The sequence below is a fragment of the Cupressus sempervirens genome, chromosome 9 (assembly GCF_028749045.1).
Source record: "Cupressus sempervirens isolate cs-2001-9-10 chromosome 9, ASM2874904v1, whole genome shotgun sequence".
Lineage (NCBI taxonomy): Eukaryota > Viridiplantae > Streptophyta > Pinopsida > Cupressales > Cupressaceae > Cupressus > Cupressus sempervirens.
In genome coordinates, this window is record NC_143126.1 from 614,823,465 (window position 1) to 614,851,099 (window position 27,635).

At 35.2% G+C, this 27,635-nt stretch overlaps 2 protein-coding genes across 2 annotated transcripts; both read right to left on the reverse strand.

Moving 5' to 3' along the window:
* Positions 1–12,052: 12,052 nt before the first annotated feature.
* On the reverse strand, positions 12,053–20,669 carry LOC149540199 (major allergen Pru ar 1-like). Its single transcript, XM_089801340.1, has 4 exons — positions 20,286–20,669; positions 20,036–20,150; positions 18,880–18,883; positions 12,053–12,366 (listed from the first exon to the last, which is right to left on the reverse strand). Exons 1-4 carry the CDS (start codon positions 20,464–20,466, stop codon positions 12,184–12,186), a joined length of 483 nt encoding a protein of 160 aa, XP_089657466.1. The 5' UTR covers positions 20,467–20,669; the 3' UTR covers positions 12,053–12,183.
* Positions 20,670–26,123: 5,454 nt separating this feature from the next.
* LOC149540200 (major allergen Pru ar 1-like) lies at positions 26,124–27,353 on the reverse strand. Its single transcript, XM_089799502.1, has 2 exons — positions 26,835–27,353; positions 26,124–26,702 (listed from the first exon to the last, which is right to left on the reverse strand). Exons 1-2 carry the CDS (start codon positions 27,013–27,015, stop codon positions 26,401–26,403), a joined length of 483 nt encoding a protein of 160 aa, XP_089655628.1. The 5' UTR covers positions 27,016–27,353; the 3' UTR covers positions 26,124–26,400.
* Between the last annotated feature and the right edge of the window lie 282 nt (positions 27,354–27,635).

Here is a 27,635-nt window from a genome sequence, read left to right on the forward strand (position 1 = left end):
TACATACCTCTGGACTCATTGATGGGATGAAATATGGGGTTGGGGGATCGCTACTAGGGTTGCCAACACTCTGACCCTAAATTTTGAACAATGTCAATACATGTTAATTAATTAGTCATTCACTATACATACGAATGTGATCAAATTAGTTTATTATAATTGTAATTTACCTATGTGTCAATGCCAAATGTCTCATTTAGGAACTGATCAGTGACTAGCCCATCATCCATACTATCTCCAACATGATTGCCAAATGTGCATAAGGATCCACATGATGTGCACATGTGACTGCAATGCAAAAAATGATCCTCCTCAACTAATGGACTCATGCAATAAATGAGGGTCCATGTTAAAGCATTAACAGTCCCTAGAGTGTTGGCCTCACATGTTCCTTCACAACTGAAGGAATAATCACATGCTCACCCTGTGGCTTGACAATAGGTACCCTAACTATGTTAGTGTCATGACGTGCCCCCGGCCTCTCAAATGATGACCCCCCACATCTACCCTGAGATTCTAATATATCAAAATAATTGGGGATATAGCCTAGGACAAACTCACAATACAATTTCCTTAAGAAATACATTGGGACCTCATGATAATTATAGGGAGGGACATCAAAGACCATCCACCATCTATCCAAAAAATTATTTCTAATACCATTGTGTATGCACCAATGGATGGGGAATCATTTAGTTGTCTCTTTAACAGTATTTTGTTCACCAGGCTTTCTAAACAATGTACAAATGCTACCTTTTGGTATATATTTCTTTTTTAACATCTTGATATGATTATTTATTTGCATAATTTTTTTTTTTTTTCCTCCCTCTTAACATGCCAAATATCTAACTAACCACTAATAGAATATACATGGGCCATAATGGACTCGAGGGAGGATGCCAATTGTGCTCTCATTGGATTGGTTTGTCAACAAGATTTCAACCTACCAATGAGTGCTTGTAATTCATTTTTCCCTCTTTCTATTTCATTTATTATGTTGTTTTGTGTACAAGGAGGAGGTCTTCCAATTGGTGTAGGTTACAAAATTTCTTATTCTTGTTATGGAGGGTTTTGATTCTTATCTTGTTGAGAGTTTTCTTTTGGATCTTGTTAAGATTTTGGTTTTGATCTTGTTGGGGATTTTTTGGTTCATTATTCACATTTCTTGATAAGAAACCAATTCCAATCTAAATAAATAAACAAATTTAAAGAAAAATTGAAAAAACCCTACAAAACAATACAAAAACATATAAAACAATGCAAAAACAAGGGTAGACAACATATGACATGATCGTGATCTTGAACTTCGATGACAAGGAGGCATTTTGAGGAGGTGGGTGGTGAAAATATTCAATTTTCTCAATTCACGTATGCACTATGAGGAGAAGAACTTGCAAAATGAAATAAGAATGAATGGGATGCAGGTTTGCAGCCCATTTATTAAAAAAAATTCTTTTAAAAAGCGTGTACATGCTATAGCACGTACACACTTTTTAAAACTAGAAGAAAAAGGGTATCATCTTTTTGGCACCACAATTTGGTGCACTTACCTAATACTTGTCTCATCACATTATTAGTAGCTCTACTTATGGATTTAGAACCTTGAATGATAGGAGTTAGTCCTTGGGTGCCCATTATTAATGGCTAGCAATTGTTTAGAAATGTTATGGTATGGAAGTTGGGTGACCTTGACATCATCCAAGATATACAATAAGTGCTACCATGTCAAATAATCAATATGAAAAATGTGGGGCAGAGTTGATAGGTGATTTTCCAAATCCTTCTCTTCCTATCGATTGCCATGTGACAAGACCCATTAAAGATGCATAATAATTGAAACTATTACCTTCTTTAATTGTATCCATGGTGTGAAGGGAAAGTAAATGGTTAGGGAAGCTAGTCATCCACTTTAAATTTGAGCACCCAAATTATACTAGTATCATTTAACATTAAGAAATACAACTAATGTCTTGGTAGTTTTTAACTCTATCTACTTTTGAAGGAGGTGTAATAGTACTCGATAGACATATATAGAGTTGGAATTGTAATGCTCATATTATGGCTTCTTGTTTTGTGTCTTTTCATTCATTTTCTCAAAAACATCCTCTCTCTTTCTTTAGTGACATTCCAATATTTTCGTGCATTTGAGTTATCTAGAGACATTGAATAATTCTCATGTCATTGGGGCTAGGATAAATTCTTGTTCATTTGTAGTAACACTAAGTATAATAAGATAGTCTTAATCTTGATCCGAATCACAAGTGATTTTTGTTGTTTGGTTCAAGACCAGCCTGTCTGATAACTTTTGAAACAAAATCACAATCACAAGACATTCACATCGATCTAGAAAATGCTTTTGGCCTAGAAATGATCTATATGTCAACTCATATCCCTTGTATCTTCATCTTGAATACCAAATTGCAGCCTATGTGAGTGGTTGGTGGTTGTTTTGATATTCCAGACAATAGGTTTATAGGATATCTAGATATCTATATGATATCATGAGGTAATGGAATTAACATTTTTCTTCCCTATCTACTTGAAATAAATGGAGTTCTTTCTTATTGGCTTCTTGAATTCCTTATTTTTAAAGGAGATCTCAACTTATATGTTCAACATTTATGAATTTCAAGGTGAGTAAGAATGAAAACTAGAGAGAATATTGTGGCACTACCAAAACAACAATCAAATATGGGTAACACTAGTCCAATTACAAAATTGAACAATAAAAAGAAAATGAAACATTAGAGATTACAAGCAGCAATTTTTTTTTAATTATTCAGCTATCTGTCGCAATTACAATGACATGTTCTCATAGATAGTTGTTTCTCCCATAAAAAAATTGTCGCAACAACATCACAATTACAATGGATAGTTCTAATGGTTTGATTTTACTTCCACAACACAACTTTCACATGGACATTGTAATTACAACAATAGACTAGAAGATTAAGTCAACGTTATTGTGATGGACCAGTATCCCACTTGCGATGGTGTCAACATGAACTCTTGCCTCTTCATTCTTCCAAGTTATGATAGTTTTATCTATCACAATTGTGAAGAAACCCCTTGTCATCACAATTTGAGACAACAATAGTCTCATGCCTGTTCGATGGGAGCCAATTCTTGGCTTTGTCTCTTAGGTGACAAGTGGCCATCATAATTTAGGCCCAAATGTAGTAGTCCCTTGTATGGTTCCATGGTTTCAAATTTACTTTTATCACCAGTCATGTGATGTAAACAACCACTATCAATCTATCACCTTTACCCACATATGAGATTAATGCAATTTGCTCATCTTCATTAGAATCTTATTTCATAGCAACATAGACAACTTCTTCATCATTACTTTCAAATTCATTATTAGTTTCTTCTTCAACAATGTAGCAATATATTTCTTATCTTTCTCTTTGTGTCCTTGTTTCTACTATTGTCTCAGTCACCTTTTCTTCCTTTGTACATGCTTTCCCTTCTTTCATCCTTATCTTCTTTGTTAGGACATATTGTAGGAATATGACCAACTTTACTGCATGAAAAATAGATTATAAGAAGTTTACCTTTTTATTTTCCTCTACTTCTTGGAATTCTTCTAGTCATCAGTGCTTCAAGCTCATTGAGTTCATCATTAGAAGCATCACTGTCACTTTTCAAATATTTTCCTTTTCCTTTCTTACAAAGAAGTAATTGTGATTTAAAAGAAGATTCAATGGTGGAAGTGGTGAAATTATCAAAATTTGACATTTGAAAAGTAGTAAGCCTACTAATCACACCTTCTAGAGTTAGGTTATTACCAAGAGTACATCTCCATTCTTGTATTGCAGAAACCCTAATAGCATAAGTTTTAAGTAGAGTTCTCAATACCTTGTTGATCATAGTCTCATCATCAATCTTTCCATTTTCTCCTCTTATGGTATTTACAACCTCTTTGATTCTTCAACAATACTAGACAATATTCTCACCTTCCATCATTCTCATTTCAACAAACTTACCTCTCAAGCTCTCTAATTTTTCCCTCAAGACATTTGTGTCTACTACATAGATGCTCTATAGTGTATCCCACATTCACTTTCCATTTTTTGTCTTTTATGAGATCAAACTCTAGATAGCTTAGGGATGATGCAATCTCAAATATAACTTGGTTGTGTTCTTGCTTCTCTTTCAGCTCTTGAGTTGTCAAAGGAATAACTATTATCTCCACATATGCATTTCCATAGTGTATTGTGATGTCTCCAATTCTTTTCAAATACAACCTCATCAAATTCTTCCATGTAAGAAAATTCTCTTTGTTCAACCTTGGCACCTCCTTTTTGTACATCTTAATCTTTACCTTCAAGTACCTTCAATTTTTTTCTCAAAAAGCACTAGAGCTCTGATACCAATTGTTAGAATTTTTAAAATAGTTGAGAGGAGGGGTGAAATAATTATTCAAGGTCTAGATGTACCAATTCAATAATTAATCATTTCAACTAATTTAGATCTAAGCATCCATTAGCTCGGCCTCTATATAAAACTATCATCAACATCAACTAGCAATCCATTGTCCTAATAATAAAAAACTTGCAAAATGTAAAATATTAACAATAAATCATCAAAAATAACATCCAAATAAGTTTGACAGTAGGATTTAACATGGAAATCCAAATTGGGAAAAAACACTAGTAACATGTCTCCATCCTTTCACTCTTCTAAAGTAAGCTCTGTTAGGAGCCAACCTTGTTAAACATTATAAAATACAGTATTAAATATGACCTTGTTAAAGGATTTTATCACCCAGTTAGGAGTGGCCTTGTTAGAGGACTTCAGAAAATTCCATTACAATGCCACCTTGATTAAAGGATTTACATATGACTTTTAGGTCAACCTTGATTAAAGGATTTCAATACTAGTACAAAGGTTAGAAAATAATAGTGGGTTTTGATCTAACAAATATAAATCACTTTGCAAATATAGATCACAATTTAGCTCACATGTTGATCTACTGAATGGCCTCCATTTTCATCTTAGTTTCTGATTTTCTTGGCAACCCTTCAAACAATCAATCTTCACCTCTTCACAACTCTTCTCAGTCTCCTACTTAATTTTTCCAATCAGTACAATCAACACCTACTCCAACCTCTTATGTTAGCCATTGTACCTCATTAAATAGGTAATTCTAATCTTTTTCTACTTAAACAGCACCATAGATCTTATGGTTAGGTCATATTCATCGAATACTTCCATCATTGTTATGCATTCTCAAATCCTCTTCATCAATCATCTAGATATGACACAAAAATTAGATAGAAATGTTTCTTACCAATTAGGTTTAACATCAATGACAACATAATAATTGTCTTATTTGTAGTTTCCGACAGTACTATCCATTGGAAGGTTTTTGTGATTTTTTCTTTCCAAAAGTATATTTGGAAGTGATCAGATCTAAAAACAAAATAACTCTTCTCAACTAACTTTTTGCATCAGTTTTATTTTTCTTCAATTCAGTCAAATGTTAGAGAACGAGGAGTGGCCATATTGGCAGCATGGTCACCTATAATAGTAACAACGCTACATTTTTAAAAAATATCTGGAACATCAATGGCTTGTGCTTATGTGAGTGAAGTAGTTGTATTGATGAAAGTTAGGCATCCCATATAGTCCCATTTCAATCTAATATGCTACCATAATAATAGATGATATTCTTTTCTTTGATTGTTTAATATGGTTGTCATCTCCAAATTTTAGTTTGCCAAAGCAAGCAGGCCAAGGGTACACAATGGAATAATCATGTGCATAAAACCAAGCTTAGACCATGTTAGAGTTTTTAGTTTGTGTTTTCTTAATTTGCCCCTATAGTTTTTTTATTAATGCATTCATGTTCCTCTTCAAAATATAAGGTGTCCTCTTTCTAAAGGAAACCAATGGTTCCCTAAAACTAGGTTTCTTTTCAAAAAGAAATAATTGTTTAATCTTATCTACAAAAGAAACTTATGTTCATTAATGCAATGTATCTTTCAAACTATTTCTAGGTAAAATAAAGTAAGAGGTCCAGATAATCCAATATAAGGGAACATGTAATTCAATTGATTTTGTCTTCTACACCTAATTGTTAGAGAACTAAGCATCCCTTCTTTTGGGATAAATAGAAGGCTCTAGAGTTTGATCTTTGAAATTAGCTTTTGTGGTTGTTCTTTAATTTGGATTAATAGTATTGGCTGTATAGGAGATTGCACTCCATCCACCTCCAAAGTCACTAGGTGGGTTGAAGGATATTCAAAAGGAGACATATACCTTCTTATTCTTCCAATGAGATGCTTATTCCTAAACTCTCTTACCTTGAGACGTGTAATATTATCATATGCCTTCTCATTGATGAGCTTCCATTGCCAATTCTCCCTCAGCCTAGCATTGAGTCAAAAAGATCATTACCTCCTAAAATTACAAATGTCTCTCTTTTCTTACCAAATATTTTTCATGCCCTGATTAAAAACACAAGAAAAACCAACATAAGGGTACTCCACAACATGACATTGAATTCTTGTTTATGCACAGAAATGTTTGATTTGTACATTCCCACATAGCCATCACCATGGCCAAACAAAATGAGGCTTTTGGATTATCTGAGTTCAAAAAAATTTATTGCATACATCAGCTAAGAGGTATTTTTATCCCAATATTTTGTGTTTTTTTCTTAAGTTGCTAATTGGATTTGTAAAATAACAATAAAAAAGTGTTGATCCACTTCTCTCTAATGTGTGTTTGTGGTGGAATGAACATGAAACCAAAAATTATTTCCTCTATTTCATAGAAGGTGAATGTGAACCAAAGGAAATTTCATTCCCATAGTAGTTACCATCAATAAAGAAACATTCATGAAACTATATTTTTATTTTTAATGTGCTATTCATTGACATGTACATTTAGGAAGTACCAAGACGTGATTAGTTATTTAGGGAATATGGATTTACCACATTAATTTTTTTAATTGAGTAATTTATGTTTGGTAAATCCTACACATGTATAATGTAAAATCATCAATGCCCACATTTCATTGTGCATAGGTTTTTTTTTTTTTTGTGAATTCTTTCATAGTAAGATAACATGATTTCATGATTTATCTCATTTTACTTTCAATATACTATATGTATTTATTTTAATTTAGATATACAAATATGTTTAATTAATCTAGAAAATGTATCTTTTTGTTTTGGTTCTCATTTCTTTATTTCCATCACTACCATATGAAATTTCTATGTGAATTATTTTCCACAATTTTGTTTAAAACTATATACACATTCATTTCCATATATGTTAGTTCAATTTTCATTATGTTCTTTAAGTGTGAAAATTATATGGTGAAAAATCAACCAATAAAGAGTAGTTGATAACTAGAACTTCATATTTTTGTTGGAGATAATTTCTCTCTTGCAAACCATTTTCATTGCATCAGTCAACACAAACTATTCACTAACTCTAAAAATTACAATGACAATTTGGCACCACCTCAATCATTTTGGATGTCCTTCTTTCCTAATTGAAATCCTTATCCATATTATATTTTTTTACTTGTATGTAAGATGATAAGTTTAATGACCGCCCTTCTTTTACTATAAATCATGGGCTAATGCAATTGTTTGCTATCACAAATCAAAAAAATATCAATCTCTGCAAATCTATGTATCTATACTTTATACTTTCTATTAAAATTAATAATAATTTTGTTTGAATAGAAACCTAATATATCTTGAGCTCTCTTTTTAGCTTTGCTTACATACTCTATTTTTACTTTTCTTAAACACTTCTATTCTCTTCCTGATACATTAGTTTTATAATGTGAGCTTCCTCACATATATAGATTATTCTCTCCAACATTTGGAGATAAATCTTCCATCTAATATTAGAGTGAATTATAAGTCTTTCCCTTCCCCCAATTTATAAGGAGGAATTCAATCTTATATGGCACATTGATACCTATCTTGTTTAATATTTTTTCAATAACCTAAGGGATTGAATTACTTCAAAAATAATTAATTAAGTTACATCCAATCAAACAGTTTTAATTCTTACAAGATGAATATAGGAGAAACTTGTTACATTTTACTCAAATTACTCTCTCAATTATAGAAAAGTATTGTCATTAAAAAACCTAAGGTAAGACATCTTTCATCAAAAATTATTTTTGGCTCCTTCTTGTAAAGATGATGCAAACTTTGTAGGATTGATATTTTCAGAGTATTTCAAATACCTCAAGCCTATTATAATCTACTACACATTTCTATATCTATGTGTATGAGCATTTGAGTCCTTAACTGGATTCAAATATCTAAAAAGAAACAAGATTTAGCCTCATATATTTAGCATAATAATTACCCCTTCTAACTTGAACTACTATTTTAATTTTCAATACGAGGATACAATTACCAATCAATATCTTGTGTGTAATGCTAATTAGAGAATTTAATAAAATGTTCAAGCAAAAGGTCAAAGCTCACAAGAACTACTTCATTAACTACACCACTAATGAGATTGTAAACTTAATATAAGATCATTATCTTGTATATTTTTACTACAAGAGCCACTTGTTGCCTTCATTAACATAAATAGATGCGTGGCTTTTAAAATTTAGCTTGATGATACAATATTCAATTAAAAACATGTAATTTTTTTCCCATAGATATCAATGTTCTCAAATTCAAGGGATGATGGAGAATATTCATTAAAATAAAGTAAAATATTAAATTTTAATTTTTAATACAAATCATTCTTTTAAAAAATCATTATACTTTTCAAATAAGCACAAAGGTGGAAATGTTAATTAAACAACATAATTCTTAAATTAGTCAATAGTCAATTAAAATAATTTTGAAGGGAAACAATTTAGTGTTTAGAAATTAAATTAGCTCCTCAACCCTAAGTTCTATAGCATTTAAAGGGTAAGGATAGAGTGACAAAAGAGGATGTAGTTTGGGGATGTCATTTCAAAGGGTCATTTCTATGGTACATATATTTATAGATTACTCACATTTTGGTTATTATATGCCATTTTTAGTGTATAAAATACTTATGTTTCTAGTCAAGATTCATAATAGGAGGTTAGAAATAGAAAAGAATATGAAGATAATATTAGGATTTGAGCTTTTGGTCCTTGTTGGCACAAAATTTTGCACCCTTGATTGAGTTATGACCCTCAAGCAACCTTGTGCAACATGGAAATGACCTCCAAGTGTGGGACTTGCCCTTTGAGGTTGAATCTCCAAAGAAGGCTGACTTCCTTACAATCAGGATACACCTAACTACTCTTGGGTGGAAAGGGGAGAAGGAGATGCATGAAATCACACTACCTAATCTAATCTAAAGGGGGTAATGTACCTAATTCAAATGGTTACAACTCTATCTAGGGATGTGCAACACATCAATGAAAAAGTCCATATAGTCTTGACTCTATTATAATTTCCAAGAATTCACATGCAGGTTTAGAATTGATCAAATGTTGAACGGAAAGACATCTTCACAATACAACAATCATCATTAATTTGGGCACAACATACAAACTTCAAAAAATAGAAGGAAACATTCAAAACAAGACAAGATACATGCACAAATAGTGAATGGCAAGAAGAGGTAAAGAAAGAGCTATTTCATTAATGGAAAGCAAGGAATACAGTTATAGAGCACGAGGCTACTGTGAGTAGACATGAAAGAACAGAGAGGAACCCCTAAAACATATTTACAATTGCCTTTTATAGAGTTTAGGTACAACTCTAATATTATATTGAGTTCAAACTCTAACCAGACAGAGTTAGATTACAAAGGAGAGTAACAACTGTTGAGCAAAAGAAAAATCATGATCAGATGCATGTCCCCATATGGGAAATCTAATCTTTTACATGAAAACCTAGCTCTTGTAGATAGAAGTAGCGGTCGTAATCATTCTGGCTGGTAGATGGATAACCAAACGGTAGAAGGAATGGAAAATGCATTTAAACAAGGATGGGGATCACCAAAAAAGTAGTTGCAGATGATCAAAAGGATTGATTGCCATCAACGAGTTGTTTCTCTTCGTCCTCGACATGCCAAGTCAGCCATGTCATCAGGTCAAATAGAGTCAACCATCAAACTTTGCCAGGTGGACCAATTTCCTTGAAGTATCCCACTATCTCATTCAACCTCTTTCTTTATGCTGACCTACTAACTGCCTCTGATCACAGATTCACAACTCATATTTTTCATTAACTATTTGGCTCTACGAAACCACAATGCCTTCATCTTTGCCTGATCATTGCATTGTAGCTTGTTTCCACTTTATCCCCCTAACCATTGCAGCCCTACAATTGATATGAGATTGGCTATTCACAACAATTTTGTGGTTTAGACTTAATAGTCTTCTTACCATGTGATGATGCAAAAATAGTTGTTTGTCTTTGTCACCCCTTCATAGTTGTGATCTCAAGTTGGCATCAATTGTCTGCGACCCTGGGATCATTGTAAACTTCACTACTTGTATTGTCTTTCACACGATCACAACTTAAATCTTGACCACAGCTTGAACCTTGTGATGATGCGCTCCATGTACTTCACTACTTCACAACCTTAACCATGATTTTCCCTTAACCACTTGCAACAGTGTGAACAAGGTATTTCGTGACTTCACAGCTTTGACCTAGGGCAACCATTAATTGTGCATGATGATGCAAAAATTAGATTTGACTGAGGATTTTGACTATCGCATCATCACGACTTGAAACACAGAAGCATTATCGATTGAATGATACTGATTCATCAGATCCCACCAAGGCTTTTTACCTCTTCGGTGGCACCCTCACTAACAATTTGAGCTTTTGGTGTAGTATTAGTTTATTAGTGTTGTGGAGGTCACTAAAATCATTGATTCATTCAATAAGAGCTTGTTTGTCTCTTGTAATGATCAAAATTCTAACATTCCCCTCTTTCTCAATGGTGGCAATAATGCCAATTACTCTAGCTCAATATAATTATGCACGTTTGAGGGTTGGGTACAACATTAAATGTTTGAGACTTTCTCAATCTTAATTAAAATTGTAGATAATCAATTTTAACATTGTACGATAAAACATGTATAACATGAAAGGTCAAATTAGTATATATACTTAACGAAGTTGAAGTATACTAAATCTCTTCTTGAGTTAATTTCTTTGTGAGATTTTATTGAATATTGTGTGCTCACTCACAATTTCAATAACATAAAAATGCTCAAATAGTAAGGAGATGAGTTAGATGAAATTGGATAAGGGATGAATATACATGATTTGTGATGACATTCATTCTTGCCTTGGTAGGGTCCTTACATGACTATATGACATCATGATTTATTACAAGCACATGTTCCACATCTTCATATATGATTGGTGGCTACTGAAAGTGAATGTAGAGATCATCAATTCTAACCAGTATCCCATCACTTTTTATATTGTAAGCAATAATAGTCCTCACCAATTCCAACATTTAATTCTATCTTAATATGACACTTCTTTCTTACACAAGAATTCTAGTATGAGTTTAGATTCTAGAACATTCAACTATATCTACCACTCATTCGGGATTTAGATTCAATGGTGGAATAACATGTTAGTTTGCATTGCCACCTTTTTTACAAGTGATAAATAATATTAAATCGATCAATGAAAATATTACTAAAGAGTTTGTATCGTACTCTGATTCTTGGGTTCAAAACAAAACTTATGTGAAGTTAAAACCGTCCCATTAGATCTCTGTTGGCCATAATAGCACTCCAGGAAGGAAGTGAAGGCATTTGTATACATTTCTACCGGAGCAATTGACGAAATTCCTCTACCCTGTTCCACAGATCGCGTTACAGCAGCCACTTGTATTTGCTTGGAATTTTATTCAGCATTTTAAACAAACAACACTTTGTGAATTTTATGCAGCATTTTAAAAAACACACACATTACTCGAAAGCATTTTGTCAAACAGTTCGCGTAGCACAGTTTTATATTCAGAATTAGACAAACTTAATTGAATACTTAAAAAAAGCTCGTATGAACTGCAAGGAGGGTTTAACTGGGGAGCCAAAACATGAGTCTTCTTCCTCTGAGAAAGAGGGGAATTTCAGGTGTGAGAAACACGCATTCTCTTATTGAGCAAGCTGCTACTACTACTACTAGTATTGAAACAACAGAAACAGGGGAGGATCTTGATGGTATGTTTTTGTTAGCAGTAGAGAGAGGGATTGGCAATGAGAGTTCCCTCGAGCATCCTGAACAGAGCAACGCTGACCGCCTTGATCTCCTCCACTTCCCCTTCGTCATACGGTACGCCAGGGAGTGTCTCATAACTCACAGTCGTGCTTGAAACGGATCCACCCCCTGCTTTGGCTGTGATTTTCACGTTGAACTTTGTGTAGTGTAACATACCCTACTAATTCTACCTTGAATTTTTTAGTTTTGATTCAACATCATTTTGTCAAACAGTTGGTGTGCAAAGTCTGATTTATAATTTCTGAGTTCTTGTTCAGATGTTATAATACTTCTCTGCCAAACAATGACCATATGATCTGAAGAATAGCAAGGACAAATATCTTGGCACTTGAACACTACTACAAATATGCAATGTAAAGAGTTCTTATGGACTGATCCTAAATGTTCCGTACACTTATTCCTCTATTCAAGATATACAAACTTCATATAGCTGTGTACAAAAGTGACTGAGTTTGTAGTGCAAAGACTGTTACACAGTGACTGAATATGCAAAACTCTTTATAATTATGACACCTATACATTCATAGAACTATTATAATCGGGTGTAGAAGAACCTGGAAATAATATGATCGTTGCTGTTCGAAATTTGAGGATGGATGTCCAGTTTAGCAACCCATCTAATAGCTGCTCGGTTAGGGTATGAAATATGACCTCCAAGTACACAGAATGAGGATTGTTCATGCGCACTATTCACATGCACTGTTCACGCGCACTGTAGCAGCACTGTTTACCCACAAACCTGCTCCAAATCTCACCTCCAAATCTGCTGTCCATGCTGTTCAATGTCTGCAATGATATGCCTTTGGAAATGGAACAATTTCAATCTTACCTGTAGCTGAAAAATTGAAGCTGAATGCACACAGTATGAAGCTAATAGATCTTAAATCCCTTGACTCTGTCTTCCAAGAGCGAAAGGATTGTCACCAATGGAGGATTTCGTCTCCAAAAGCCAGCAACCAAACCAACCAAACTAAGCTTGAATTCATCAATCTCTTCATATCTCCACACCCCATTCATGGCTGTATATAAAGTCCTCTTAGAGGGTCGACCCCCACTCCACAAGCAATGTGGGATTAAATCTCATATTTGCATTTTAATATATTGTTTCCATTTATCACTTTAAAATACAAAATATAATAAAGTAACCTTATAATATTAATTTAATTGAAGTTACTTTATTAAATAACTTCCGGCATTAAAATTCCATAGCAAATGATCTCGAAACACCACAAATGATAGCTCGTTAGAAAGAGCTAAGAAAAACACATCCAACCCCATCATCAAAATTATCATCCGGCTAGCCTGGCTGACTTACTAAAAATAGTAAGTCACATTGTAAATGCCTCCAAACGAACTTAGTTGGCCCCAGAACAAAATCGACTAGGCCAAAACATCACAAGATCCCGTCCATGTCCTTGTTAGCCCCCGGGACCACATAGAAGTAGGCTAACGACAACATATATCCAAACTGGTTAAACAGGGGACATTACAGTCCGCCCCTCTTGAAATTGCTTGTCCCCAAGCAATTTCAACTCTGGATGTTGAAGAACCTGCTCTGCCTCCCATGTTGCATCCTCAATAGGTAGGTTCCTCCACTTCACTAGGTACTCCCTGATAGTCCTCCTGCGAAGCACCCTCTCCCGGGTGTCAAGTATAGCTTCAGGAACCAAGATAAGCTTTCCCTCATCATCGAGAGGTGGCAATACTACTGAAGGCACCACATTGTGCCCCAATGCCTTTTTAAGGCGTGACACATGGAACACATTATGCACTTTACTGTCTGCAGGCAGTTCCAACTCATAAGCTACCTCGCCCACTCTCCTGATTACTCTGAATGGTCCATAGTAGCGCGGTTTCAATTTCTCTGTTCCACTCCTCTTGAGAGAGGACTGCCTATACGGCTGTAACATGAGGTACACCATGTCTCCCACCTCAAAAGACCTCTCAACCCTGTGCTGATCAGCATATTGCTTCTGCTGATTTTGTGCCTTTTGCAAGTTTTCCTTCAAGGATCGCATAATGTCCTGACACTCTTGCAAAAGATCCTTGGCCTTAGGCACCCTACTGTCCCCAAATAACAAATCCAAGAAATTAGGAGCATCATACCCGTATAGTGCCATAAAAGGGGACATTTGAATAGACATATGGTAAGAGGTATTATAGCAGTACTCCCCTAGATGTAGCCACTTCACCCAAGCCCTCTGCTGCCCTGCAATATAGTTTCGGAGATATCCCTCAACCCACTTGTTCACTATCTCTGTTTGCCCATCAGTTTGGGGGTGGTAACTGGTACTCGGAGTGAGCTCTGTTCCACATAACTTGAACAACTCCTGCCAAAAGTGGCTCATAAATCTGCTGTCTCTGTCACTGACTATGCTTCTTGGTATCCCATGTAGTCTGAATACCTCTCGAAAAAATAGTTCTGCTGTTTGTGTTGCTGAATACGTAGACGAAATTGCAAAGAAATGTGCAAATTTCGTCAATCTGTCTACCACAACAAAGATACAATCCCGACCCTGTGCCTTGGGGAGGCCTGTGATGAAATCCATGGAAATGCTATCCCACTTCTTCTCTGGTATGGGTAGGGGCTGTAGTAAACCACCTGGAAAGGAATGTTCCTGTTTGTTCTGCTGACATACTTGGCACTCTCTAACAAATTGAAGCACCTCTGTTTTGAGTCCTTTCCAAGTGAAGCGCTCTCTCACCTGCCGATATGTCTTAAAGAATCCAGGATGTCCTGCCAATGGTGAATCATGAAACGCCCTCAAAATCTTCTGCTTCATAGCAGACCCGGGTACTAAATAAATCCTTTCCTTGTAGATGATCAGATCATTTACAACAGTGTATCGGCTATCCTGAATAGTTCCTTCAATAATACTAGATGCCCAACTATCATTGGCATACTCTGCCAAGATCAACTCTCTCCAATCATCCATGACTATCCCAACAGCAAGCAAATGAGGCCTTCTGGATAAAGCATCTGCGACAATATTTTTCTTCCCTTTGACGTAGACTATGTCGAAATCATAAGCTTGTAACTTACTCACCCATTTCTGTTGCCTGTCATTAAGATCCTTCTGCCCAAGGAAGTGTTTCAAGCTGTTATGATCTGTTTTTACTGTGAATCGGCTCCCTGCTAAATATTGCCTGAACTTAGCTAGCGCGTGCATGATTGCTAGCATTTCTTTGTCATAGATGCTGTAAATTCTCTCAACACCTCGTAATTTCCTGCTCTCATATGCGATGGGATGTTTGTCCTGCATGAGGACAGCTCCTACGCCCTCTCCCGAGGCATCACACTGCAGCTCAAAAGGCCTGGTGAAATCTAGAATGGCTAAAACAGGACATGTACTCATCAGCTCCTTGAACCTGTCAAAACAATCCTGAGCCCTCTCTGACCACTTGAAACTGTCTCTCCGTGTCAAATCTGTAAGTGGTGCTGCTATCTGTGAAAATCCCTTCACAAATCTGCGGTAGAACCCACAAAGCCCGAGAAATCCCTTGAGTTGTGAAGTGTTCCTCGGCGGTGGCCAATCCAGAATGGCCCTGATCTTGTCTGGGTCAACCCGAACACTTCCTGCACTAATAATATGCCCTAGATAGAGCAACTCTGTCATCCCGAACTCGCATTTACTCATCTTGGCATATAATGACTCCCTCTCTAGAATACTGAGCACTGTATCAATATGCTTCAAATGTTCCTCCCAAGTATGGCTGTATATCAGTATATCATCAAAGAATATCAACACAAAATTCCTCAGCTGATCTCTGAACACTCTATTCATACAGGACTGGAAAGTGGCGGGAGCATTAGTCAACCCGAAAGGCATGACTAAGAACTCAAAATGTCCGTAGTGGCATCTAAAAGCTGTCTTCTCCACATCCCCCTCTCTAACCCGTATCTGGTGGTAGCCAGATCTCAAATCAATATTAGAGAAGTAGCATGCACCGTGCAATTCATCAATAAGCTCATCGATGCGCGGGATAGGGTATCGGTTCTTGATTGTCTTCTTGTTTAGCTCCCTATAATCAATGCACATCCTCATTGTACCATCCTTCTTCTTCACCAATACTACTGAAGAAGCAAAAGGACTCTTGCTTGGCCGTATGTGCCCCATGTCAATCAACTCCTTGATTGCCTTTTCTATTTCATCCTTATATCTCTTGGGGTGGCGGTAAGGTGTGATGATAACTGGCTTAGCCCCTTCCTCTAACTCAATAACATGCTCGATTCCCCTATCTGGGGGTCTTCCTGGAGGTATCTCATCAAACACCTTAGTATGTTTGGTTATTATTTTTTGTACATCAGGTGGATACTCCTGTTTATGCTGCTCTGTCACCTCAGGCATTACTTTGAACTCTGTTGCCCACTGCACCTGATCATGTCTAAAGAAACTCTGCATTCGTTTGAGTGAGACCACTCGAAGTCTCCCATCTGACAAACCTCTGAGCACTATCTTCTTACCATTTGCCTCAAACCTCATTTCCATTTTCTGGAGGTTAAATGTAAACTCTTCCAGAGACTTCATCCAGTTCATTCCAAGCACCATATCCTGATCACCAATGTTGACCACAAAGAAATCTCCTGTCATGTCATAATCTCCCAAACGAAGCTGCAAGTTGGAGATTTTCTTGGTACAGTCAATTTTGAAGCCATCGGCAACCATCACCTTAAATCCCCTATGCTCCTCTGTATGTAGCCCTCTGCGTGTCACAAACTTCTCATCAATGAAGTTATGTGTTGCCCCTGTATCAATGAGTGCCACAAATCTCTGTCCATCCAAAGTTCCCCTAACTCTGAAAGTGACGGCCTCCTGTATACTAGACAACTGAGCTATCGTGCCATCACTACGTGCTTCCTCATGTGAAGAATTATCATCATCTCCATCTGATTCTGATGACTGCTCTGAATCTCCATCCACTGACTCTTCAGCTGAAAAGTACTCCATCTGCTTAGCTTTTGCTTTCAATGGACACTTATGTGACAAATCCCAAGGCTCCCTGCAATGAAAACAAAGCTTCTTCTTCCTGAGATCATTAAGTGTTTCATTGTCCAACCTCTTACTTTCCTCCTTAGGTGGCGGAGGCTCTCTATGAAAAGGTTTCCTGTCCTTATCTTTCCTTGAAGGGAAACTCTTTGCGAGGAATTTATTTTTAGAAGCTGAAGAGGAATCCATGTCACGAGCTTTCTTAATGGCTTCCTGCAAAGTGGGAGGGTTGAGAGCTTTAATCCACCCTCTCAACGGATCAGCTAACCCATCCATAAATAGAACCAGTATCCTCCGTTCAGATACATCTGTTACTAACACTGCAAGTTTCTGAAACTCTGAAATGTATGTCTCCAATGATCCCCATTGTTTAAGCTGAGCTAACTCCTTGAAATGGAGTTCTGGATCCTTCCTATCAAAACGTTCAATCAGTCTTTCCGTGAACTCCACATATGAGGTAATGTGTGCATGACCCATAGTGACCATACCATGATGCCACCACTCGTGTGCTAACCCCTCCAGATGAATTGCTGCGTACTTAATAGCTTCTTCCTCAGGCATAGGGTTCAATTGAAAGTATGTGTCAAGCTTTTGAACCCAAGCTCTTGCTGAAGACTTCCCCGAGCCATCATAATATGGTAACTGAAGTTTCCCTACTTTCTTCCGTAGCTCATAGTTCTGGTTCCTGTCATGTCCACGTGGCATATGTTTCATCCGCACATCCATATACTCCCTAAAGGTAATTGCAGCAGTAAAATCTGGACCTCCGGCTTCCCAATCTCTCCTCAACTGGTCCTGTATATCAATGATCTGGGGTTCTGGTACGGGCTGCTCTGGAGCTCTAGGAGGGAATGTGGGAATCATGGGCCTCGAACTCACGGTCCTAGCTTGCTGGGGTGCATGACCGAAATTGTTCCCAACTTGTTCACCTTCATTATGTGTCCCATCCTGATTATTCCCATTCTGATTGTTACCATTCTGATTATTACCTCCACCCATGTTAGCATTCAACCCCATTTGACGAGCCATCATCTGCATCATAAGCTCCAATCTCTGATTCTGTTCCTGTGCCCTTTGTTCTGCTAATCGCTGTCCCTGTGCCAAGGTCTTTAATAATTGTAAAAATCTTTCCTCTCCAGGCTCTGGACCAGCATTCCCGCCTCCACCTAATCTTGTATTCCTGTCATCTCGGTCACCCATATTGCTGTCTTGATCAAAAAATACCTCCGCTGTGTCTGTATGACTGGATTCTATACCCCCCTGTACGGATGAACTAGACTGTTTGCTTTGCAGGTCTGAACTCCTACTTTGTCTTGCTCTGGTATTGCGGAAATTATAAGGCCCCTGTCGCATGCTCAAACATAAATGCTCTGATTTTAGTGTTTTGACAAAAACACTTTCCCCTCTATCCGCCAGTTCCAAATTTCCTATAAGACCTCCACAGGATGGCAGGACTTATAGCTCTGATACCACTGTAACATACCCTACTAATTCTACCTTGAATTTTTTAGTTTTGATTCAACATCATTTTGTCAAACAGTTGGTGTGCAAAGTCTGATTTATAATTTCCGAGTTCTTGTTCAGATGTTATAATACTTCTCTGCCAAACAATGACCATATGATCTGAAGAATAGCAAGGACAAATATCTTGGCACTTGAACACTACTACAAATATGCAATGTAAAGAGTTCTTATGGACTGATCCTAAATGTTCCGTACACTTATTCCTCTATTCAAGATATACAAACTTCATATAGCTGTGTACAAAAGTGACTGAGTTTGTAGTGCAAAGACTGTTACACAGTGACTGAATATGCAAAACTCTTTATAATTATGACACCTATACATTCATAGAACTATTATAATCGGGTGTAGAAGAACCTGGAAATAATATGATCGTTGCTGTTCGAAATTTGAGGATGGATGTCCAGTTTAGCAACCCATCTAATAGCTGCTCGGTTAGGGTATGAAATATGACCTCCAAGTACACAGAATGAGGATTGTTCATGCGCACTATTCACATGCACTATTCACGCGCACTGTAGCAGCACTGTTTACCCACAAACCTGCTCCAAATCTCACCTCCAAATTTGCTGTCCATGCTGTTCAATGTCTGCAATGATATGCCTTTGGAAATGGAACAATTTCAATCTTACCTGTAGCTGAAAAATTGAAGCTGAATGCACACAGTATGAAGCTAATAGATCTTAAATCCCTTGACTCTGTCTTCCAAGAGCGAAAGGATTGTCACCAATGGAGGATTTCGTCTCCAAAAGCCAGCAACCAAACCAACCAAACTAAGCTTGAATTCATCAATCTCTTCATATCTCCACACCCCATTCATGGCTGTATATAAAGTCCTCTTAGAGGGTCGACCCCCACTCCACAAGCAATGTGGGATTAAATCTCATATTTGCATTTTAATATATTGTTTCCATTTATCACTTTAAAATACAAAATATAATAAAGTAACCTTATAATATTAATTTAATTGAAGTTACTTTATTAAATAACTTCCGGCATTAAAATTCCATAGCAAATGATCTCGAAACACCACAAATGATAGCTCGTTAGAAAGAGCTAAGAAAAACACATCCAACCCCATCATCAAAATTATCATCCGGCTAGCCTGGCTGACTTACTAAAAATAGTAAGTCACATTGTAAATGCCTCCAAACGAACTTAGTTGGCCCCAGAACAAAATCGACTAGGCCAAAACACCACAAGATCCCGTCCATGTCCTTGTTAGCCCCCGGGACCACATAGAAGTAGGCTAACGACAACATATATCCAAACTGGTTAAACAGGGGACATTACATGTAGGCTGCCTTTGTCCCAATCACTCCTCCTTCCACATGGCTGAACCCATACAACATCTTCTCCTCATCGATCAAATCCACTCTCTCTTTCACATACCTGTAATGCTTGTTGCCTGCAACACACACCAATTTCTCAATATGTCAATATCTCTATTTTGCAATAAATTAATGATTTCATCTAACAATCTAAGGATTGAATCATGGGCACATTGTCATTGTATTTATGAGCAAAATATAGATATGCTTACCTTCCGTGAAGTTAACTTGTCGAATGGTGCCAACTCCTCCATCTCCTTCAACAAGGGTGATGCCCGAAACGAGAGAAGGGGCATGCTCTGGCAGGAAGTTGTGCAAGTCCTTTGTTGAGTTCCAGAGCCTCTTTGCCTCCACTGGAGACTCTATTTCAACTGTGTAGCTCCCTGCCACCATCTTCTCTTTTTCAACTATCTCAACAATTCAGATTTCTACGTGGAATCTTCTTGTTAACAATAGCTTGCGTCGCCTCGCCTTTGTTGTGTGATGTATGACATGATTGTTATGGTATTTATAGAGGTGCTGTTCTATCAATTGCACTGCCCTCTTCTCACTTGTTTGTTGACTCACTTGAGTTTAGATGGATTACAAATGCAAGAAATCACTTTGGCTCACGATTTTAGACACGGTAGATGCTTTTCTTCTTAGCCATTCACGTGTTTATTTTCATTGTTTATTTGTTCTACAAGCTTCCCTGCGCGGCACTTTGGCTATGTTTCCCATCACATGCTAATTTTCATTGTTTATTTGTTCTATAAGCTTCGTCGTGCCGCACTTTCGACCGTATTTATCTGCATTTTATCCAAAGAAGGTGCAAGGGATTCACAATAGGAGTTTGATTTGAAAGTTTAAGCAAAGTTTTACATAATAAATGAACGTGCATATATGCATATATGTGTCGATTTATAAATATGTATCATTGAAGAGGGTGGACTTGTATAAAGAAGGGCATTTTGAATTTGTTTCCGATCACATTTATCTATGTTGTGAAATACACAAGCACTTGCACCAAACAGTGCAAGGTTTTAGCTGAATTATTAGTACCAGATATCACTTATTAGTGTCAGCCATATCATTTTTCAATTGACATAATTCATAAAAATTTTGACACAATAATTATTAATTATAGATGACAGCCTTTCCTACAAATATATGCAATCAATTTTATCGTTTCCCATAAAATGTTACGCAATAATTATAGATGACAAAATTTATGTGTCAACTTACTTTCTAGTTTGAAGATTAGTTAGAATGCATTGCTATAAAACTCAAAATTTAATTTGTATGTTAATTGATTTTCTTCTTCAATACATTACTATAAATCATACTGGTTTCTTTAAACTCTATCATTTTCCTTCAATTTTTATGGCCCTTATATTGTCATCTGATTTTTTAGTGCTGATCTAATAGTGATCACTAACCCTAATGACACGAACAATATATATATTTAGAATTCTGACCAATAATTGCACAAGGTTTTGGGAACAATTGCAAAAAAAAATTGAAGGTAACCACACATTTGAAGTCTATTCAACCATCTCAATTGTTCTGGTTGTGATTTTATTATTTCTTGTGAATCTTCACAATGTTCACTACACCTTTTAGTCTTTCTTCTATGAATAATTACAAGCATTTAGCTTGGAAGTAGCTTGAAAAATATTTAGGAGTTATTGATTATGAATGGTATAGGTTTTATGGAGCTAGAGCTACAGAGTTTGACCTTTGAAATCATAATAATAACTATTTCCATACCCATTTTTCCATAGGGAAGGAACATGAACTCGTGAAAATTGTTATCCATGTTTTGCTTCCACAAACCCTCCAGTGTCAATGTTTTAGCACTTTCGTATTTAGCACTTGATCTACACTAGTACACTGTAATAAAAAGGGCACACATGTAAACCCTAATTCTTTATAACCCTTAGAAAATAGGGTTTTTACCCGAATTCTTAAAATCCAACACAACAAATATTTCCTTGTTTCTTAGACCTTGCTTGGTATAGTTTCCAATCAAATTTTATGCCCTACAATAACTGCACCAATTTTTGGTACATGAATGTGTGTACCGACTAAGGGAAGGTGATGTTTCTAACAATGTTTCCATATATAGCCCATGGAAAACCAGAAATAGGCTTAATAGGAATCAACACTTGACCAGGTCAGAGATATGAATTTTACGTGGCACATAATATTTATTTTAATAAAACATCAAGATATTTTTTAAAACCTTGATATTTTCATATTATTTATCATTTATGAAGCACTAGTTGTAGGATACATTTTGATTTTTTTTAAATATTATTTTTATTTGTGTTGGTAGAGTTCTATAATGTTTTTCATGTAAATTCAGTTTAGTTGCAGGTAAGGATGTGCTAATTTAGATGGTATGTTTTACACTCTTAATTATTGTTGATCATTATTTTATTCTTGGTTGATTTGCTATTTTAAAGGTCGATGTTGATCATACTTATATGTAATCATAATAGTATTTTTCTTAACATTCTTTTCACCATCTAGTTATATTAATATTTATATACCTCTCTCTCTAGTTATTTTTATTTTTAATTTAACTAATTTCTATTATTGTGCTTAATTTTTTTAAAATTATATATTTATGTCTTAAGTTTATAATACTTTAGTCATTTTTATATTAATTAGTGTGTAGAATAGTTTGGATTCAAAATGATTAATTATTTGATATCTATTGACTAGTGTGTCAAACAAAAATTTCTGAATTCAAGTTAGGAAATCAACTTGTGCATTGTTAATCATGGCATTATCCACCCTCGTACATCCATCTCATGCATTAATTGTATCACTCACTAACATTGTTTGGAGCCACATATATTGAAAATGATTTATACTACACTTTTCTAAGTTTCATGCAAGGATAACTTTAAGAAACCTCTCTTTAGAAAAAAAAAAAAAAAAAAACATACAATTTTGTCAAATCAAACATTAGTTTAGGGGGAAAATTAATTTCTATTGACAAATTTTTATTTTGAAGTAGGAAATTTTCTAATTTTGTTGGTGACTATTTTCCAATCATATGAAAATTCAATAAAATCATGGTGAATCTTTCATTATTGATGGAAATCGTGGAAAAAAGTACACATACCTAGAAATAATGATTTTATTATTAAATGGAGCCTAATTAATTATCAAACTTTAATGTTAAATTTAGCCCACTTTTATAATTACGATTTCCCTCTAAATTATTGAATGGTAGTTTAGGGGAAGCACCCCTATTATTCTTAACTAATGGATGATCCTAAATCAATGGCCTAAATCCTATTTCAAGCCAAAATTTTAAAAGGATACCATGTTTTAAAGAAAGTTCCCAAAGTAAAGACACGTGTACCCAATCAAATCTTTTTTGTGAGATAGTGAGAAAGGGTAAAAATTTTCATGAAAAATCTTCAGAATAGAGACACATGTCAAATCTACATACTTAATATGTAGTCTAACTTGATTTTTTTACCAAATATTGGCGAATATGACCATCAATTAAGACAAGCCCTCAAATTTGTAGGTGAAAATATTTAATTTACTATGTAGACAAATTAGATTCCATTGGCAAAGTCATCACTAAAATATAAATACTTATGTATTATTATTGGAAATTATTGGCAATTAGCCTAAGCATGGGACCAATTTTGATAAAGAGCAGGTGATGTGGACAACCCAAAAGTGCCAAAAAATTAGCCAAATTTGGGGTCCCCGATGAGTGATACTAGCCAATTGGCAAATATTAGCCACTAAAGTTATCCTTGGTTTCATGTTACAATCAATCGTACCTTAAAGTTATTCTTGGTTTCATGTTACAATCAATCGTACCTTAGTGTACAATAGGTATGGCAAAATATTTGTTAATTTATGACTACAATAAGAAATCTATTTTGTTAAATTTATTTATAAAAATTATATTTTTTCTTTCAATATATATCCTAAATTCTTTGTAAATGCTCAAATGCTAAATATTTAAATATATCTCTAACATCTACTTCTACTTATTTATGTTTTATTATTCTTACCTACTATCACCTCTCTTTTTCAATTGATTTATGTTGAAGAATAAATTTTATCATATGATTAATTGTTTTTATCTATTGAACTCAATTATCTCATTATTAATTTCTCATTTTATAATGAACTCTAGATTAGAAACTTTGAAAAATAAACTTTACACAATTTATTTCTAGGACAATGTAGTTGTATGCTATAATTCACATGATTGATCTTAGGGAGGGGGTTTCCATATGCCTTGTTTGTGTTTCCATAGTTGGCAAGCATGTTTAACAACAATATTAATGTCAACATTTCTCAACATTTTTTCAACATGAGCATGGTCCATTTAAAGGGACAACAATTATGCAATCTTGTTGTTGTTCCCTTATTATATTTTAAGTTGTATATTTCATTTTCTTATTCATTATCCAATTAAAAAACATTTCTCAAAGTGTCATTCAATGTCCAACCTAAAATGACTCATAAAATGATTTTTGTCTCTAGTATTTTATAAACAACTCCATAGCCTCGTTAACATGTCCATTTAGTGCAGTATTGGTCATCAAACATGTATAACATTAAATAATTGCCATTGTAGATAAGAAAATAATTGGTAGTTGTGAAAGATATTGGTTTCTTCCAAAATGTAGATTCTACCTTTTTTTTGATGATTAAGCCATCATATAAATAATATTGGAAGTAATTTTTAGTAAATAATAATATATATTAAACTAATTTATTAGTTTAAAATATTATGAAAAATATATGGAAAATATCTTCCAAACAAGATAAACTCAATATTAAAAGATATAAATAATAATTAAATTCAAAAGAAATTAAATCAAATTAAATTAGTTATGTCACAGTTCTTATACCCACCAATTTTTTTTAAAAATTCATAATTTCAGGTGAAGTTTATCATGGAGTCTTAAAGGTTATGTCTCCGTTTACATTTCCCTATGGTCCCATCCAACTAGATTGTAAAAATTTCATCTTCCTGAGCCAAAATAAGTTATTAATATGTCAAACTTAAAGCTTTAAAAGAGTCTTTGATTTATTTCATTTTTTATGATTTTATGGTCTTAATGTATCTGGCTCATCTCCATCTTTGTCCAACATTTTGAATTTTTGAAATTCGATGCCTGAGTCAAAATTTGTGAGAGGTTAAGAAAAGTTCCTCAAACACTTATTTTGATTAAAAACATTAACTTACCATAAAGGAGAAGGTAAGGCAAGAAATTTTAAAATTGTATTTTGAGGCAAATTATTAACCTCCTAAAAAGAAGAAAGTTATGTGGGAAATTCAAAACACATAATCTTGTTTTGATTTGTTTGAGTTGAATGGGTATATGTATTTTTCAATCTTCTCAAAAAAAACAATGTGCTTTGAATGCAATAACCACACTTTTTAAGAAAACATTCAAATGTTTAGAGAGGACCTTTCTTAAATTTGGAATCAATGTTTTCCTTGATGTGATATTGTATCTACTATTTACACAAAAAATGTTCTAATTATGTTATTAGAGAGAGCTAAGAGTATTGTTGTGGCATCATAAGTAATTGAAAGAAAGGAATGATTAACATAGCATGAATTAAACATCAAAGGAAATATGTTATATTTTAACAAGGGACTCAAGATAATTTAGTTTTATTTGTCTCTTCTTTTTGTTATTTTTCCTTCCAACTACTCATACCTCTCCTTATAAGTTCTCCAATCCCAACATTTTAATATATTCTAACACCAAAATGATACTTGTAAATTTCCTATAATATGCAAGAGTTTGTAACAGTGAACAATAAACTAAAATAAACTTAAACTAATAGCAGAAGCAGATTTCATAACAACTTCAACGACTACAAATACTTAAGAATTTAGCCATAGAAAAAGTTCCATTTGACATCTATCCTAGCCTAGTCTCTCTCACACCTGCAAAAATGCTTGAACCTCATCCAGAAAAATGTGGATTTTATTCAGCATTTTAAACAAACAACACTTTCTGAATTTTATTCAGCATTTTAAAAAACACACACATTACTCGAAAGCATTTTGTCAAACAGTTCGCGTGGCATATTTTTATATTCAGAATTGGAGAAACATAATTGAATAGTTAAAGAAAGCTTGTATGAACTGCAATGAGGCTCTAACTGGGGAGCCAAAACATGAGTCCTGGAATACACACAAATCTTCTTCCACTGAGAAAGAGGGGAATTTCAGGTATGAGAAACACACATTCTCTTATTGAGCAAGCTACTACTAGTACTAGTACTACTACTTGTATTGAAACAACAGAAACATGGGAGGATCTTGATGGTATGTTTTTGTTAGCAGTAGAGAGAGGGATTGGCAATGAGAGCTCCCTCGAGCATCCTGAACAGAGCAACGCTGCCCGCCTTGATCTCCTCCACTTCCCCTTCGTCATACGGTACGCCAGGGAGTGTCTCATAACTCACAGTCGTGCTTGAAACGGATCCACCCCCCGCTTTGGCTGTGATTTTCACGTTGAACTTTGTGTACGCTGCCTTTGTCCCAATCACCCCTCCTTCCACATGGCTGAACCCATACACCATCTTCTCCTCGTCGATCAAATCCACTCTCTCTTTCACATACCTGTAATGCTTGTTGCCTGCAACCCACACCAATTTATCAACATCTCTTCTACATTGCAATTCCATCTTATTATTAAACTGTTTTATCTAAGGATTGAATCATGGGCACATTGCCATTGTATTTATGAGCAAAATATATGTATGCTTACCTTCCGTGAAGTTAACTTGTCGAATGGTGCCAACTCCTCCATCTCCTTCAACAAGGGTGATGCCCGAAACGAGAGAAGGGGTGTGCTTTGGCATGAAGTTGTGCAAGTCCTTTGTTGAGTTCCAGAGCCTCTTTGCCTCTACTGGAGACTCTATTTCAACTGTGTAGCTCCCTGCCACCATCTTCTCTTTTTCAACTATCTCAAGATTTCAGATTTCTACTTCGAATCTTCTTGTTAACAATTGCTTGTCTCGCCTCGCCTTCGTTTGCTGTACTGATGTATGACATGATTGTTATGGTATTTATAGAGGTGCTGTTCTACTAATTGCACTGCCCTCTTCTCACTTGTTTGTTGACTCACTTGAGTTTAAATGGATTACAAATGTGGGAAATCACTTTGGCTCACGATTTTAGACAGAGTAGATGCTTTCCTTTCCTTTTAGCTATTCACGTGTTCATTTTCATTGTTCTACAAGCTTCCCCGCGCGGCACTTTGGCTATGTTTCCCATCACATGCTAATTTTCATTCTTTATTTGTCCTAGAAGCTTCCTGCTGCCCCACTTTCGACCACATTTATCTACACTGTGAAACACACTACCACTTGTATCCAAAGAAGGTGCAAGGTGCAAGGGGTACACTGATAGATGTTTGATTTGAAAGTATAAGCAAAGTTTTACATAATAAATGAACGTGCATATAAGTGTCGATCTACAAACAAGTATCATTGTAAAGGGTGGACTTGTATAAAGAAGGACATTTTAGATTTGTTATGGTATTTATCATGCTGAATGAATCTACTCA

Excerpts from the sequence above, each read along its gene's own strand:
- LOC149540199 (XM_089801340.1), bottom strand. The coding sequence starts at position 20,466 with ATGGTGGCAGGGAGCTACACAGTTGAAATAGAGTCTCCAGTGGAGGCA. Across the intron at positions 20,151-20,285 it reads ACAAGTTAACTTCACGGAAG|GCAACAAGCATTACAGGTAT; the intron begins GTAAGCATATCT and ends TGTGTGTTGCAG.
- LOC149540200 (XM_089799502.1), bottom strand. The coding sequence starts at position 27,015 with ATGGTGGCAGGGAGCTACACAGTTGAAATAGAGTCTCCAGTAGAGGCA. Across the intron at positions 26,703-26,834 it reads ACAAGTTAACTTCACGGAAG|GCAACAAGCATTACAGGTAT; the intron begins GTAAGCATACAT and ends TGTGGGTTGCAG.